Here is a 15,086-nt window from a genome sequence, read left to right as displayed (position 1 = left end):
ATAGAAAATAGAAATAATATTTTTTTTTCAATCTAAACCCGTTGCACATCTGTACATTTTCTATTGGATAACAGTACATAACATTTTAAGATATTTTAAATAATATTCAACATGAATGGTATATAAGTTGGATTTTTAAAAGTTATTTTAGTCTTCTATTACGTAGAAAGCATTAAGTTTGAAACAAAAAAGAAATAGTGCAGTTCGAGGGATTATTCCTGTGTTGTAATACGAATAAGTTTGACGCACCATAAGGCGGTAGATATATCATTTTAACGATCAAATTAATGTTATTTTATAAATTATATTAGTAATATTTACAGATTGTATTAGTATTTGCGGTCGATTATATTTAAATATCAATTGGGAAAAGTTACGATCTATTCTTTAGCAATCATGATAAGATTAGCAATAATCTGCTTCCTAATTTCGACGATCAGAAGCAACGAATGTAACTTAAATATTGATGACGTAAATCAATTAAAACATCTTTTCGATGATTCGGAACGTCTTATGGAAGACGCAACTCGAGGTCAAAGTGAAAATGCGGTAATTGTCCTGGGCAATGTAAGAAGCGGAAAAAGTACCCTAATTAATTACTTAATGGGAAATGAATTGCAAGCTTATCGAGAGTCTGGTAGGTTTCCTGAAATAAAAATAAAAAAATCTAACGAGAATGTCACAGGACCAGAAATTGGTGCTGGATCATTGTTGGTGACTACAATTCCCAGCAAATGGAACTCAAGAAAAACAGAATTACAGAATTTTGACATTTGGGATACCGCTGGATTTGAGAACAGTCGAGATGAAATGCAAGATTTAAATAAAGCCTTTCATCTTTATCATTTGACAAAAAAAGTCGAATCTCTAAAATTTATTTTAGTCATCGACTTTAATGACATCAGGGGTGACAATAATCAACAGATTTTAACACTTTTAAGCATATTAGAAAAATATTTTAATGGCATGTTTAAACATATTTTTCCAAGTATATCAGTAATTATCTCAAAAGCACCTAAAGAAATTATAAATGCTTTTCCAATCGATGATGAATTTCTCAATTATAAATTAAGTACAAATTTATTATCAAGTTCAGAATTGGATATACCCGAAGTTTTAATTGACTTTATACATCATGTAATAAATAATAATCAACGTGTAGCCTTTTTCAGGAAAGCGAAAACATTAGGGAGACTTACATCTTATATCGATGATAATATTATTCCAGCTATTAATAACTGCAAGAGCATAAGCAAGGAATCTCACCAAAATATAAGTTTTCCAATTTCAAAAAGATTAGAACTTTGCCTGCAAGTCACTAATGATAATTTACTGAACATGAATGATTTTACAGCTTTAACTTCAGTAGTCAATGAAAGGTACATTAAAAACTACAATTATTTGAATAACACGTTAGACAGAGGAGTATTATTGCAAAATGAAACCAATTTTCAAGAAATCTACAATCATCTTAATATTTCTTCATTTGTTAATTCTAATGCAATGTCGAAAATTGAAATTCTGGAAAACAGTCATAATACTTTTAAAAACATAATTAAGGAGATAAATTTCGTGAATAGAATCAGCCTAACTGAATTTATTGATAGTATCATTAAGACAAAAAAAATAGTAAGAATAAATATTTTATTGGAGACTATTCTTCAATTACTACATGACAGAACATCAATATTAATTTCATTATGTCAACTTAAGCTAAACAAAATTGATACAAATCAATTTCACAATATAATGATGGAAATGAAAACATCGCAAAAAGAAACAATTGACAAATTGAGTAAAAAAATAGAAAGGGAAAAAATTCCTAAACATGAAGAAAGCTTTTGGCTAAAAGTCGTATGGGCTTTTACAGATGCTGCGTTTCTTCAATAACCTAACTTGTGTAATTATGAGATAAACGAAATAATTGTAAACTAAAAGAGGTGGTGTCGTTTACTGTATCTAAAAAGCATTTAAATAAACAAGCATTTAAACAAACAAACAATCATTTCAATAAAATATCCATCACATAATTTAAAAAACCCTTTTTGATTTTTCAAATTTATAAAAAAATTCTATAAAAATTTTTCAATTTTATTAATTAAACTTAAATTTTTTGCAGTATTCTTTCATTTAAAAATTAATTTTCAAAGCCTTTCATTACACTTGGGGATTCAGTCTTAAGTCTTAGATGCGAGTTTTTAGCTTCAAACAAGTCTTGAGCTTCAAAAAAATTTATGATGTTAGAATTTTAAAACAGGCGCTAAGTACATTAATCTTAATTTCAGAATAAAATTAATATATTAAAATACTTTTTTACAATTTGAAAGCTGCAAAATAATTATTTTTTAGCATATTAAGTCTTCGTCAGTTGGAACAGCATCCTTAGTTAAATTAATGAACTCATGTAATGGACACAATTCGTCGCAGTTATCCAGTTTAAGTATCTCAAAGTTTGTTGAATCATCAGGGTAATATAAAATCTACAGGAAAGAATATTTTTTAATTAATTTAAAATATGTCGTTGTTCCGAAAAGTAAAAATTTGATTTTACATCTATTAGTAAATTCAATGTACTATTACTATATTTATTAAGAAGAAAATTTTCTTACCCTTACGAAGTATTCTCTGTTCTGAAGATATAATTCAACTACAACAGTAGCGCAAAAATAAGGCAGTTTAGTTAATTTTATTTTGAGAGAATGAAGAAAACCAGCAACGTTAATATCATGACCACTGTACAAGTACATCTTCTCTTTTCCTTTGCCTTCTACAAAATCCATCATACTCTGTGTAATGTTTCTTAAAAATTGTCCTAAAATAAAAATTTCAACCCATTATTTGTTTTAGTCTAATAGTATATGATTTGTAATCTTGCCAAACTACCATATTTAAAATAATTGGCAAGATTATCAGTCGTTAGTAAAAGAAATAAGTAGAAATAAATGGAAAAGAATTGTTATAGAAACTTAAAATATCTCTCACCCCCATTTAATTTTGATAGAACTGGAGTAAAACTTAAAGATTTTAATGTTAGGAATGAAGCATCTTTCATGCCACCATTTGGAAATGTATCTTTAAAACATTTTGGTATATCCAATCCTAATGCTGCCTGCGCTTGTAAATGTCCGTACAGAGAATAAATGTGAAATAAATTAGTAGAAACATCTCTGCCTGCACATTTAGAAACATTTTTAAATAATTCTTGAAATTGAAGTACTTGTTGTTTTAATTCGTTTGATTGCAGTACACTGGCATAAGTATTTTTATACCTAAAATTTATTACCATAAGATGATAAGGTAAATTAAATTATTAATGGAAGATCACTGCGACATAAATAAATTAAGATAATGGACAGAAATTTCTTACTTTTCGCATTTAAAGTAATCCGTATATAAGTAGTCACTGGGATGTATATCATTTTTGATAGGAAATTGTTCAACTGAACTAAGTGAATACATTCCGGCAATGACATATTCCAATGTTAAATTTGTCCTAGTTTTATTTGTACTTCGAGCAACAAAATCAGACGGATTGTATGTTGCACTTAAGAGGTCAGTATAATTACGACGAAGCATTTGACCTCGTTTCAAAGCTGCATCTTTACCTTGCTGCAAAATTAATTATATTATAACTATTTCATCCATTAGACATTATGGATATGATGTGGTAGAATTATGATTCAATTTAGACATTTTATCCCCAGATCTAACAGTTTATTACGGTCCTTGTGCACGACTAAAAGTCATTTAACAGAAAAATATTTAACATCCCGGTAAGAAGATTAAAACAGATTAAATTGTTTACACAAAATTTCAAAAATGACATTGGTTTGCCATTAAAAGCATAGTGAATTTTAACCATATATGCAGTCATTTTAATGCATTTTATTACCTTTTCATTAAAAAGAATTAAAGTGTCAGCAATATTTAAGTCATAAATGGAATTCTAATGATTACAAATTTCATGGTATTAAACAGAATAAAATTGTTTTCAATTCTAATTACCCAATAAGAAGTAAAATGCATACCGAATTAAATAGAATATAAATGTGTGCAGTATTATCTTTTATAAAGGAATTAAAACATGGAACTTCAAAATGACATAAGTTTGGCATTAAAATGATTCAAAATTTAGAAATATTTGTATGCATTTTAATCGATTTAATCAACCTCTTCTTACTGGGATAATTGTCCTGCAACAGAATTAACATTTAACATACCTAATTATATTAGCGCGGATTTTTGAATTGACAATTATGTTAACTGTCAATTATATTGAACTACAATTATGTTAAATGTCAGTTCTGTTGCATGACAATTGTGTTAAATGTCAATTATGTGGCATGACAATTATGTTGAACGTCAATTCTGTTGAAAGTCAATTATCTTAAAAGTCAATTTTGTTGCAAGACAATTACGTTAAATGTCAATTATCTGGAATGAAATTATGTTAAATGTCAATTTTCTGTTGCATTCAAATTAGGTTAAATGTCAATCATGTGTCACGACAATTGTGTTAAATGTCAATCTTGTTACAAGACAATTACGTTAAATGTCAATTATCTGGAATGAAATTATGTTAAATGTCTGTTGCAAGTCAATTATCTTAAATGTCAAATTTGATTGCAATACAATTACGTTAAATGTCAATTTTGTTGCATGAAAATTACGTTAAAAATGCCAATTCTGTTGCATGATAATTATGTTAAATGTCAGTCATGTGTCATGACAATTGTGTTAAATGTTAATTCTGTTTCATGACAATTGTGTTGAATATAAGAAACCTGTGGTCTTATCGATTTAGAAATTTTATAAAATAAAATATTATCGACATTGCTTTATAGTAATTTTTTCCAAAATTTAAAAGAAGCATTTTTTTATTTGAATAAATTATTAACAATAAACTCACCGGAGTCAAATTTCCATAACCTATCGGTTGATAAGTATTATTTTTATGAGGATCATTCGGATAAACTGCTCTCACATCAGGTGTTCGATGTCCATGTCTAAAAACCTAATTTGCATCAACAATAAATAAATATAAATTATTTTCAGAGTGAATTTGCTTATTATAAATATTATTATCAAACCACATTTTGAGTGTTATGGAAATATTTTTAAAAACTTATTTAATTATTTAATAATTTTTTTTTTACTTACAACGCTAACCATTACGGGTTTCAATGTATCGGAATTTATACCAATAATCAGAAAGCTACATATTAATAAAAATATATTCATTTTAAATTCAAATTTTGAAAACAAATTTTTAAAAATTTTTGATATCTTCAGCGTTATTATGAAAGACTAAATTTAAAAACTTATAACTTCAGGTTAGAATATAATTTTTTCACAGTATAACTAAAAATATTCTGATAACGTAAGTCGTGCAATATTGTGATTAAATATTTTTTTAAGGTATATGACTGAAAAAAATATTTATCTAAACGTTAAATAAAATAGAGAATTGTAAATAAGAAACATATCTTCGTGGTTTCTATGGTGTTAACAATTTTAGAAGCATATTACTGAAGACAGGCTTGCCACTGAATATAAACTTGACATGTTCTTTAGGAGTTGAAAACTTTCTCTTAACCTTGCTATGTCGACAATGTTCATTATATGATTATATTTTGCATTATATTTGTTTCTAAGGATAACTTTATTCTAAACAAATAAAATTATCTTGATTAGAATTAAGTACTTGTAACACAAACACACAATAAGACTGTTAAAAATACGATGATACACTGACGTTATTTTTGCAATTCAAATTAAATTCTTTCGCAATTCGCAACTAAATTATATTTATAAATAATTTTCTATCACTTAATGCCAATTTATTTCTCTCGAATTTCATTCTTGTATCGATACATTTTTTTATCACAATTCAGAAAATTGTTAATTTTTTTTTATAGTGTAGGAAATGATAAATCTGGTTGATCTGATACCTCTGGATATCAATCTAAGATTATGTGGTATATGTTTATCTGTTTCGGTCAACCCACTGAAAATCACTTTCGTCTTTGGTTAGACTCTTTCTTTTCTACTGAATTATTCGGTTAGTAGACGCTTCACACCGCTAATTAATTAAATTAATTAAATAAATAATATATCCTGACCTGACCGGCGAGCAAATTCTTTGGTATTAAAAATTCAGATCCTTGCAGTACAATCCTTTCTTTTATTTTCTTTACATATTATATAAAATAATTATTCCAATTATTATTACATTGCAAAGTCAATATATTAAAATATTTTCAACAATTTTAAAGATTGCAAAATAATTATTTTTTAGCATATTAAGTCTTCGTCAGATGGAACCGCATCTTTAGTTAAATTAATGAACTCATGTAATAAACACAATTCGTTGCAGTTCTCCAGTTTAAGTATCTCAAAGTTTGTTGAATCATCAGGGTAATATAAAATCTATAAGAAAGAATATTTTTTAATTTTTTTAAAATGTTTTGTTGTTTCAAAAACTAAAAAGTTGATTTTACGTCTATTAGTAAATTTAATTTATTTATTAAGAACAAAATTTTCTTACCCTTACGAAATATTCTCTGTTCTGAAGATGTAATTCAACCACAACAGCAGCGCAAAAATAGGGCAGTTTAGTCAATTTTATTTTAAGAGAATGAAAAAAACCAGCAACGTTAATATCATGACCACTGTACAAGTACATCTTCTCTCTTCCTTTGCCTTCTACAAAATCCATCATACTCTGTGTAATGTTTCTTAAAAATTGTCCTAAAATAAAAATTTCATCCCATTATTTGCTTTAGTCTAATAGTATGATTTGTAATCATACCAAACTACCTAGGGGGGTATTTAAAATAATTGTCAAAATTATTAGTCGTTAGTAAAAGAAAGTAGAAATAAATGGAAAAGAATTTTCATAGGAAACTTAAAATATCTCTTACCCCCATTGAATTTTGATAGAACTGAAGTAAAACTCAAAGATTTTAATGTTAGGAATGAAGCGTCTTTCATGCCACCATTTGGAAATGTATCTTTAAAACATTCTGGTATCTTCAAACCTAATGCAATCTGTGCCTGTAAGTGGGCATACAGCTCATAAAGGTAAAATAAATTAGTAGAAACATCTTTTCCTGCACATTCAGAAACATTTTTAAGTAAATCTTGAAATTGAAGTACTTGTTGTCTTATTTCGTTTGATTGTAATACACTGGCATAAGCATTTTTAAACCTAAAAATAATTTTATATCATGATCATAAATTGTGCGGTTCATTATTCGTTTTTCATTTATTCATACTGTATAGTAAATTATAATAATAAGATAAATTGAAGGAAATTTCTTACTTTTCGCATTTGAAGAAATAAGCAGAGTATAAGTTGTCACTGGGATGTATATCATTTTTGATAGGAAATTGTTCAACTGAACTAAGTGAATACATTCCAGCAATAACATACTCCAATGTCATATTTGTCCTAGGTTTATTTGTACTTCGAGCAACAAAATCAGATGGATTGTATGTTGCACTTAAGAGGTCAGTATAATTACGACGAAGCATTTGACCTCGTTTCAAAGCTGCATCTTTACCTTGCTGCAAAATTAATTATAATGTAACTGTTACATCCGATAGACATTACGGATGATGTGTTATTAAAAACCGGGTTGCAACCACAGACGCGAAAATCGTAGCCTAAGTACAAATTTTGTCTAATTGCATTAATTCTCTCAACTTATATCAGGTTAACTCATCCCCGAACAAATTCTTACATCAATTCTTTATAGTTTGAGCTTCCATTTATTTTTGTAAAATCCGTTGCGCATATAAATTTTGTATACTTTAATTATCGTTAGTTATTTTCTAATTATGTTAATAATATTGTATCAAATTTTAGTTATACCCATATATGGTCCACTAGAGACTGCGGAAACAGATTTTATAAATAAATAAATTACATTATCGAAATTTTTTGTCTTCCGTCAAAGTCGATGCGATTTTCCCATTGAAGCTCAATGCAAAAATTCAAACGACTTTGACATCCCCTTAAGGAGAAGTGGTATACATAATCGAGCCAAAAGTTTGTGACATTTAGGGGAATTTGTAATTTTTTTTATTCAAGCTACATATAGCAGTTTTTTTTTCGTTACTGTCTGTACGAATTTAAAACCTAAGAAAATAAAAGTTACTGAAATTCTCTAAAAATTATTTTCGGATTTATCGAGTATTCCATTGCAAACTTTGAAAAAATGCTATTATTACGTATATATGTGTCTTATTATGCTGTAATATTAATGTTATTGATTATAAACATTGTCAAATAACAATAATTTGTAATGAGCGTTTAATCTTGACAACCTCGCAATGCAAGTAGTTTGTTTTTTTGTCGTTTGTAACAGTGTCAAGTGTCGTGGATTCTTATGATTTGCATTTGTGTGGTCAAAAATAATGAAAATTTGTCATTTTTGGTACCTTTCCGGAAATTTATTTTTGTTGTACGGAAATCTTGCGGAAACTTTCTGGAAATTTATTTTTTTTGTACGGAAATCTTCCGGAAATATATTTTTTTTACGGAAATCATCCGGAAACTTTCCGGAAATTGATTTTCTTTTACGGAAATCATATTTATTTGAACATAAACGGGTTTCAAATAAACCCTTTCGTACAAAAGTACTTAACTGTATTCATACAGAAAAAGGAAAAAAGAACCTTAATAAGTATATTAAGGTAAGTTATAAAAACGCTAGGCTAGACCATAGTATTATAATGGTAATGGTAGATGATTTCCGGATGATTTCCGTAAAAAAAATCAATTTTCGGAAAGTTTCCTGAACATGTCTAGATGAGTTAGTAAGCGATTCAGTTGAGTGCGACAATTGTTGTACCATTATTATTAATACTATGGTCTAGCCTAGCGTTTTTATAACTTACCTTAATATACTTATTAAGGTTCTTTTTTCCTTTTTGCTGTATGAATACAGTTAAGTACTTTTGTACGAAAGGGTTTATTTGAAACCCGTTTATGTTCAAATAAATAAAAAAATAAATGATTTCCGTAAAAGAAAATCAATTTCCGGAAAATTTCCGGAAACCCTTCCACATGGTAGGTAATGTTAATTAACAATGTTAAAATGTTAAAATGTTAATTAATGTTAAATTAATTAATGTTAATTAATTAATGTTAATTAAAATTATTTAATTTAAATTAAATAATTTTTAACTTGTAAACTATTTAGTGAAAAATTCTGAAATTTGGTGGGTAATTTTATTATATAAAAGCAAATCATTTCCCAAAATATCAAAAGATTCAGAATGTTTTGATTTTCTATACCATTCCTCCTTAAAATATTGTAGTTTCGACAGAATAATTTAATTTTTCATAATAAAATAGAAATTTAAATACATTTTTTTATACGCACGTGTGTTCTTAAAATTATATATAAATATTTTGAAAAAAATAAAGTTTTTTATTTGTATCTTCACATAAAATAAATTATTTTTCAAAATATTAGAATTTACAAATCTCTAATCTAATATTGAAAAATATTAAAGTTTAACTACATTTTGCGATAAAACAATTTTTTTTATATATGAAACTCGTTCTTCTTCTTATCGTTTTAGATATTTTACGAAAGAAAATATTTATTTTTTTATTTTCTGAAAATAAAGTATATCAAACAAATTTAGAAAAAATGAAAATTTTTAAATATTCCTGTGTGGAAAAGTGGTGTTGACCCACGCCGGGGGCCCGCATGGATCGTCCACATCCATGAGGGGCCCACGTGGGTGATCCAGGCGAGGCCCCTCATGACATGCCGATCGATGAGGGCGCCCGCAAGGGCGATCCACGCGGGCGCCCTCGCGTTTGCCCTCGACTTACCCTCACCTTTATTTTTCAAAATTAAGTTAATAAATTCATTATTTATTAATAATAAACAAGTTCAATTATTAATAAATAACATTGTTACTTAACGATTTTTACTTTTTTTAATTAAATCGTGACCAAAAAAAAAATCTGAAGCACGCGGGTATAGAACCCACGACCTATGGACTACCAGACAAACGCTTCACCACTGTGCTAAGGGACCTACTTAAAAATTATTGCTTTATTGTAGGTGACTTGCTGACTTGCTTTTGATGATTCAATAAAACATTGTTGTCACTAATATACCATAACAAGAAAGGTGTTTTTCATTGTTTAAAATCATTATAATCATTAATTTTTGTTATGCAAAAAAATAATTTTTGTTAGGACTTAGAAATTTTTGCTAGTCAATTATGTGGGCGATCCATGCGGGCCCTCGGCGTGGCCCTCATGGATCAGCCCTCGTCGGCCCCCGCCGGGGGCCCTCATGTTCATGGGGGCTTTTTCCACACGGTTTTTTCTAAATTTTATGGATATCGCTGTTTGGCAAACTTTTTCTTGTCTGCGTAAGAATAATATTATTTTCCGCAGAATTTAAAAAATGCATTTTTTTATTTCAATAAATTATTAACAAATAAACTTACCGGAGTCAAATTTCCGTAACCTATCGGTTGATAAGTATTATTCTTATGGGGATCATTCGGATAAACTGCTTTCAAATCAGGTGTTCGATGACCATGTCTAAAAACCTAATTTTTTCAAGTACTATAGTAAACATTTTATGTTTATATTAAAAATATTTTTTTATTATAAATATTTTGAAATAATATTTTTAGTGTTGTATATAAATATTTTCAAATACTTAATTATATAATAATTTCTTCATACTTACAACGCTAACCATTACAGGTTTCAATGCATCAGACATTATGCCAATAATCAGAAAATTGGACATTAACAAAAACACATCGACAATACCTCGATTCATCTTGAATTCAAATTTTGATAATCAATTTAAGATAGGTACTTATAGTTTTTTTCAATTTAAAACTTTCAGTATTTTTTTATAAAACAGCAAGTTTAAAAATTCGTAACTGTTCATCTTTTAACTTAAAATCAAGCTATTTATATACATAACATCGTGCAGGTGACATTAAATATTTTTACGATGTAGGTGAGTTGGAAAAATGTTTAATCAAGCATGGAAAAATCTAGAGAACTGTAAATACTAATTTCTATAAATATATTTTAATTCTCAAAAAAAATTTTTAATTCGATCCTATATTTACTGCCTGTAGGTATACCAAAGATTATTTAAGGGCAATTAATTTTCTAGATAATAATGAACTCCAGGTTATTAAAACAAAAATAAACGTACGGCGCCGTATTTAGTCCCGTGTAGAAATTGCCATGATATCGCCTACACAATGATCAAAAAATCTGGCCCCGATTTGGGCCAAGGTTAAATTTCTACACGGGGTTAAGCTACAACAACCATTTTTAATTGTTTTATAAATATAAATATCTAAAAAGTTTATATATTTACGTACTATTAAAATAAAAAATCTGTCCGCGCAAGCGCGGACACATTCTCATCCGCGCTTCGCGCGGAGGCTCGCTTCGCTCGCAAGCTTCAGCGCGCCTCGGGGCGCGCGAATATTGATCGTCGCGCTTCGCGCTCCGTGTGATGTTGCGCGCTTCGCGCGCAAATGGCTCGCTTCGCTCGCGATGGTCTGCAACTGTTGTGCATTATTTGTGTTCTTGTTATTATTTCCTGTTATATGTTTAATAAAACATTTTTTTCTTAAAGTTACTACGACTTTAAGGATTACATTCTCATCACATGTTCTTCTTTGCTGATGATTGCGAGATTAAGTGGATTAAAATGTATATTTTTGGTAGAGATGTGCAAAAAGCTCGAAATGTCGATCCGAGCCAAGCCGAAATTTTCTCGAGCCGAGCCAAGCCGGCTCGATGTATCAAGTACTCGACATTTTTGAGTACTTGAGGGACTTCAAGTACTCGAACAATTCGAGTACTCATGTAAATTCGAGGACTTGATTAAATTTGAGCACTAGAGTGAATTCAAGTACTCGAAACTATTCGAGCTTTTTACACAGCTCGGCTCAGCTCGAACTGATTAGGCCCGGCTCGGCTCAAAAAATGAAATTCTCGATCAAGCTTCGAGCTTCAAGCTTTTTGCACAACTCTAATTTTTGGTCTCGATGATTAAAATTGTGAAGTTATTTTTAATTATACTAACTCTCTTAGCAGAAACATGATTTGCAGAAGCAGCTAAAATATTTTTAAACTATTATTATCAAGTTGTTGATAACAACGGATTTTTATAAAAGTTATAACATTTCACAAAATTAATAACAAATTTTTAAACACAGTTAAGGGAGCGTTCACAAATGAAGTCACGCAATTTTTCGGGATTTTAGACCCCTCCTTCCCTGTCACGCAATTTCATGCAATTTCACATGCAAAAATACAGTAGAGTATATAGTAAAGACCCCCATGCCCCCAAAAACGTAACATCATTTGTGAACGCTCCCTAAGCTGACTGACCCAAAAACTTAAAAAAAAAAAATTGTTTCTGACGAAAATGTCTGGTTAACGAACTTAGCCTTCATTTTTGCACCAACTTTAAGTGTGTTAAATTTAAAAACGATCGGATAAGTTTTTCAAGAGTTATCGTGGGAACAACATATTACCGTCTACAGACGGACAGACAGACGAACAGACAGACACCATCGCCGGACCATGTTTTTTGGGTTCAGGGGACCCCAAAACGTCGAGATTTCATGAAATTAGCGAAAGTCAATTTTCGACCAAAACTAATACCTTCTCATGTGATGAGAATGTAAAAAAATTTTGAGTGAAAATTTCACGGAGAATGCCCCATACATATCCATTAGTCATAAAAGCAATTATTATTTTCGTATGAAATAAAGTTTAAAATTAACACTTTTTAAGCAGATATATTTGTGTCCTATTGTGCATTGGACTTTATTGACATTTTTAATTGTATAACTAAGAATATTTACACTTCCTACAGCTTTTCCCTGACTTCTCTAGATTTTTCAAATTCCCTGTCTATTCCCGGTTTTCCAGGTCGCTCGCCACCCTGATTTTTTTATCAATTAAAACGTTTTTGCGTTGAAAAGTTTTTATTTTTTTAATTTTTCGTTTTTTTAAACGTTGCGGACTTCAGCCTCATCATTTTCAGTCAAAAACCGTACAAAATTAACTATTTCAACGCATTTATCCAAAACCATGCTCTGACATTTATGATGTCTTAAATTAAAGTTGAAACTTGAGGGATGACATCTATATAAGTTTTAAATTTTGCCTAAAAATTTTAAAAAATATAATGGGGTTTAAAAAATTGCAAAAATTATTTTAATTAAGGGGACATTCCAGTTCAAAATGTCAAAAAAATCGATTTTTTTATTTTCGGATTTCTTATAGTGTCAAGAATATACTCTCCTAAAATTTTATTGCACAATTCGAAGTAAAACCAAAATTATACATAATTATTCTTCGCCACGCACGTCAAAGATGTTTTTATACACGGATAAGCAGAACCCAATCGAATGATTTAAATGTTTTCTTATTTGCATTATGTATAAAAGACAAACAAAAATGTATTTAGTCAAGTGGATTTGATTCAAAATCGTTATTTGGGAGTTTTCAGGGTAGCTGATTACAAGTTTGATATTAGATTTTCGAAATTCAAAATGGCGGATCCAATATGTCGGACAATTTAAAAAAAAACAGTTAAAACTGTTCTTTTTTTCTATTGTAAACTACAGATTTTTATAAAAGTTTTAAGAAATTAGAAAATCAATGAAATTTTTTTAACACAGTAAAGCTAGACGGGCCCAAAAACTTAAAAAAAAAAAAAAAAAAAAAGTTTTTATGAAAAAATGTTATAGAGAAAAGTTGTTTGTATTTTTCTAATCTAAAATAAAATAAAGTTAAAAATTCTGAAATTTGAAAAAATTGATTTTTTAAAATTTTGAAACTACCGTATTTTTTGTAGTTTTTAACGAAAATGTCTGGTTAACGAACTTAGCCTTCATTTTTACACCAAGTTTAAGTGTGTTAAATTTAAAAACGATCCGATAAGTTTTTCAAAAGTTATCGTGGGAACAACATATTACCGTCTACAGACGGACAGACAGACAGCGGACAGACAGACAGACGCACTCGCCGGACCATGTTTTTCGGACTCAGGGCACCTCAAAACGTAAAGATTTCATAAAATTAGCAAAAGTCAAAATTCGACCAAAACTAATACCTTCTCATGTGATGAGAATGTAAAAAATTTAGTTTTTTGACAGTTTTTAAAAAATAACTCGAACAGTTTTGCGTTGGGCAAAAAGTTGTCAACAGCAAAGTTGTAGCTGATGCAAAGCCGAGAAAAAAAGTCTCTGGTAGCAAAATCGCATATGCAAGAACGTCGGAGATAATGAAGTCGGAATATTGATTTTTTATCAAAAAAGTGCACAAAAAATATATATAGAGAGTGATTTTTCTAGAAATTACGAGTTTTTTGTGTTCAAGTATGTTTTTCAAGTATTTTAGGGTGAGAATATGTCAAAATCAATTGACTGATTTTTATTCCTTTAAAAAAATTCGATTTTTAGTGTTATTTTAGGATTTTTTAAGTTTTTTTGACCATTTAAGAGACTATAACTTCGAAAATTGAGTTTTTATGAAAAAATGTTATAGAGAAAAGTTGTTTGTATTTTTCTAATCTAAAATAAAATAAAGTTAAAAATTCTGAAATTTGAAAAAATTGATTTTTTAAAATTTTGAAACTACCGTATTTTTTGTAGTTTTTAACGAAAATGTCTGGTTAACGAACTTAGCCTTCATTTTTACACCAAGTTTAAGTGTGTTGAATTTAAAAACGATCCGATAAGTTTTTCAAAAGTTATCGTGGGAACAACATATTACCGTCTACAGACGGACAGACAGACAGCAGACAGACAGACGCACTCGCCGGACCATGTTTTTCGGACTCAGGGCACCTCAAAACGTAAAGATTTCATAAAATTAGCAAAAGTCAAAATTCGACCAAAACTAATACCTTCTCATGTGATGAGAATGTAAAAAATTTAGTTTTTTGACAGTTTTTAAAAAATAACTCGAAAAGTTTTGCGTTGGGCAAAAAGTTGTCAACAGCAAAGTTGTAGCTGATGCAAAGCCGAGAAAAAAAGTCTCTGGTAGCAAAATC

The 15,086-nt window shown here is 29.1% G+C and overlaps 3 protein-coding genes across 4 annotated transcripts; 1 reads left to right on the top strand and 2 right to left on the bottom strand.

Moving 5' to 3' along the window:
- The first annotated feature begins 106 nt into the window (after nt 1-106).
- On the top strand, nt 107-2,035 carry LOC122503467. Of its 2 annotated transcripts, none has more exons than XM_043614025.1 (2): nt 107-258; nt 324-2,035. In XM_043614025.1, the coding sequence occupies exon 2, from the start codon at nt 397-399 to the stop codon at nt 1,888-1,890; it is 1,494 nt and encodes a 497-aa protein (XP_043469960.1). In that variant the 5' UTR covers nt 107-258; nt 324-396; the 3' UTR covers nt 1,891-2,035. The 2 variants fall into 2 exon arrangements, with proteins under 2 accessions (XP_043469960.1, XP_043469962.1); XM_043614027.1 differs by having other exon boundaries at nt 134-258; nt 312-2,035.
- Nucleotides 2,036-2,124: 89 nt separating this feature from the next.
- LOC122503471 (venom acid phosphatase Acph-1-like) lies at nt 2,125-6,043 on the bottom strand. Its single transcript, XM_043614033.1, has 6 exons — nt 5,161-6,043; nt 4,910-5,014; nt 3,368-3,609; nt 2,983-3,269; nt 2,610-2,812; nt 2,125-2,480 (listed from the first exon to the last, which is right to left on the bottom strand). The coding sequence occupies exons 1-6, from the start codon at nt 5,239-5,241 to the stop codon at nt 2,346-2,348; spliced, it is 1,053 nt and encodes a 350-aa protein (XP_043469968.1). The 5' UTR covers nt 5,242-6,043; the 3' UTR covers nt 2,125-2,345.
- A 128-nt stretch (nt 6,044-6,171) lies between these two features.
- On the bottom strand, nt 6,172-10,960 carry LOC122503470 (venom acid phosphatase Acph-1-like). The gene is made up of 6 exons (XM_043614032.1): nt 10,731-10,960; nt 10,483-10,587; nt 7,325-7,569; nt 6,924-7,210; nt 6,548-6,750; nt 6,172-6,429 (listed from the first exon to the last, which is right to left on the bottom strand). The coding sequence occupies exons 1-6, from the start codon at nt 10,824-10,826 to the stop codon at nt 6,295-6,297; spliced, it is 1,071 nt and encodes a 356-aa protein (XP_043469967.1). The 5' UTR covers nt 10,827-10,960; the 3' UTR covers nt 6,172-6,294.
- Nucleotides 10,961-15,086: the final 4,126 nt, after the last annotated feature.

Source organism: Leptopilina heterotoma, unplaced genomic scaffold (assembly GCF_015476425.1).
Source record: "Leptopilina heterotoma isolate Lh14 unplaced genomic scaffold, ASM1547642v1 Lhet_263, whole genome shotgun sequence".
NCBI classification, from domain to species: Eukaryota; Metazoa; Arthropoda; class Insecta; order Hymenoptera; family Figitidae; genus Leptopilina; species Leptopilina heterotoma.
This window is presented reverse-complemented; position numbering and strand designations above follow the sequence as displayed.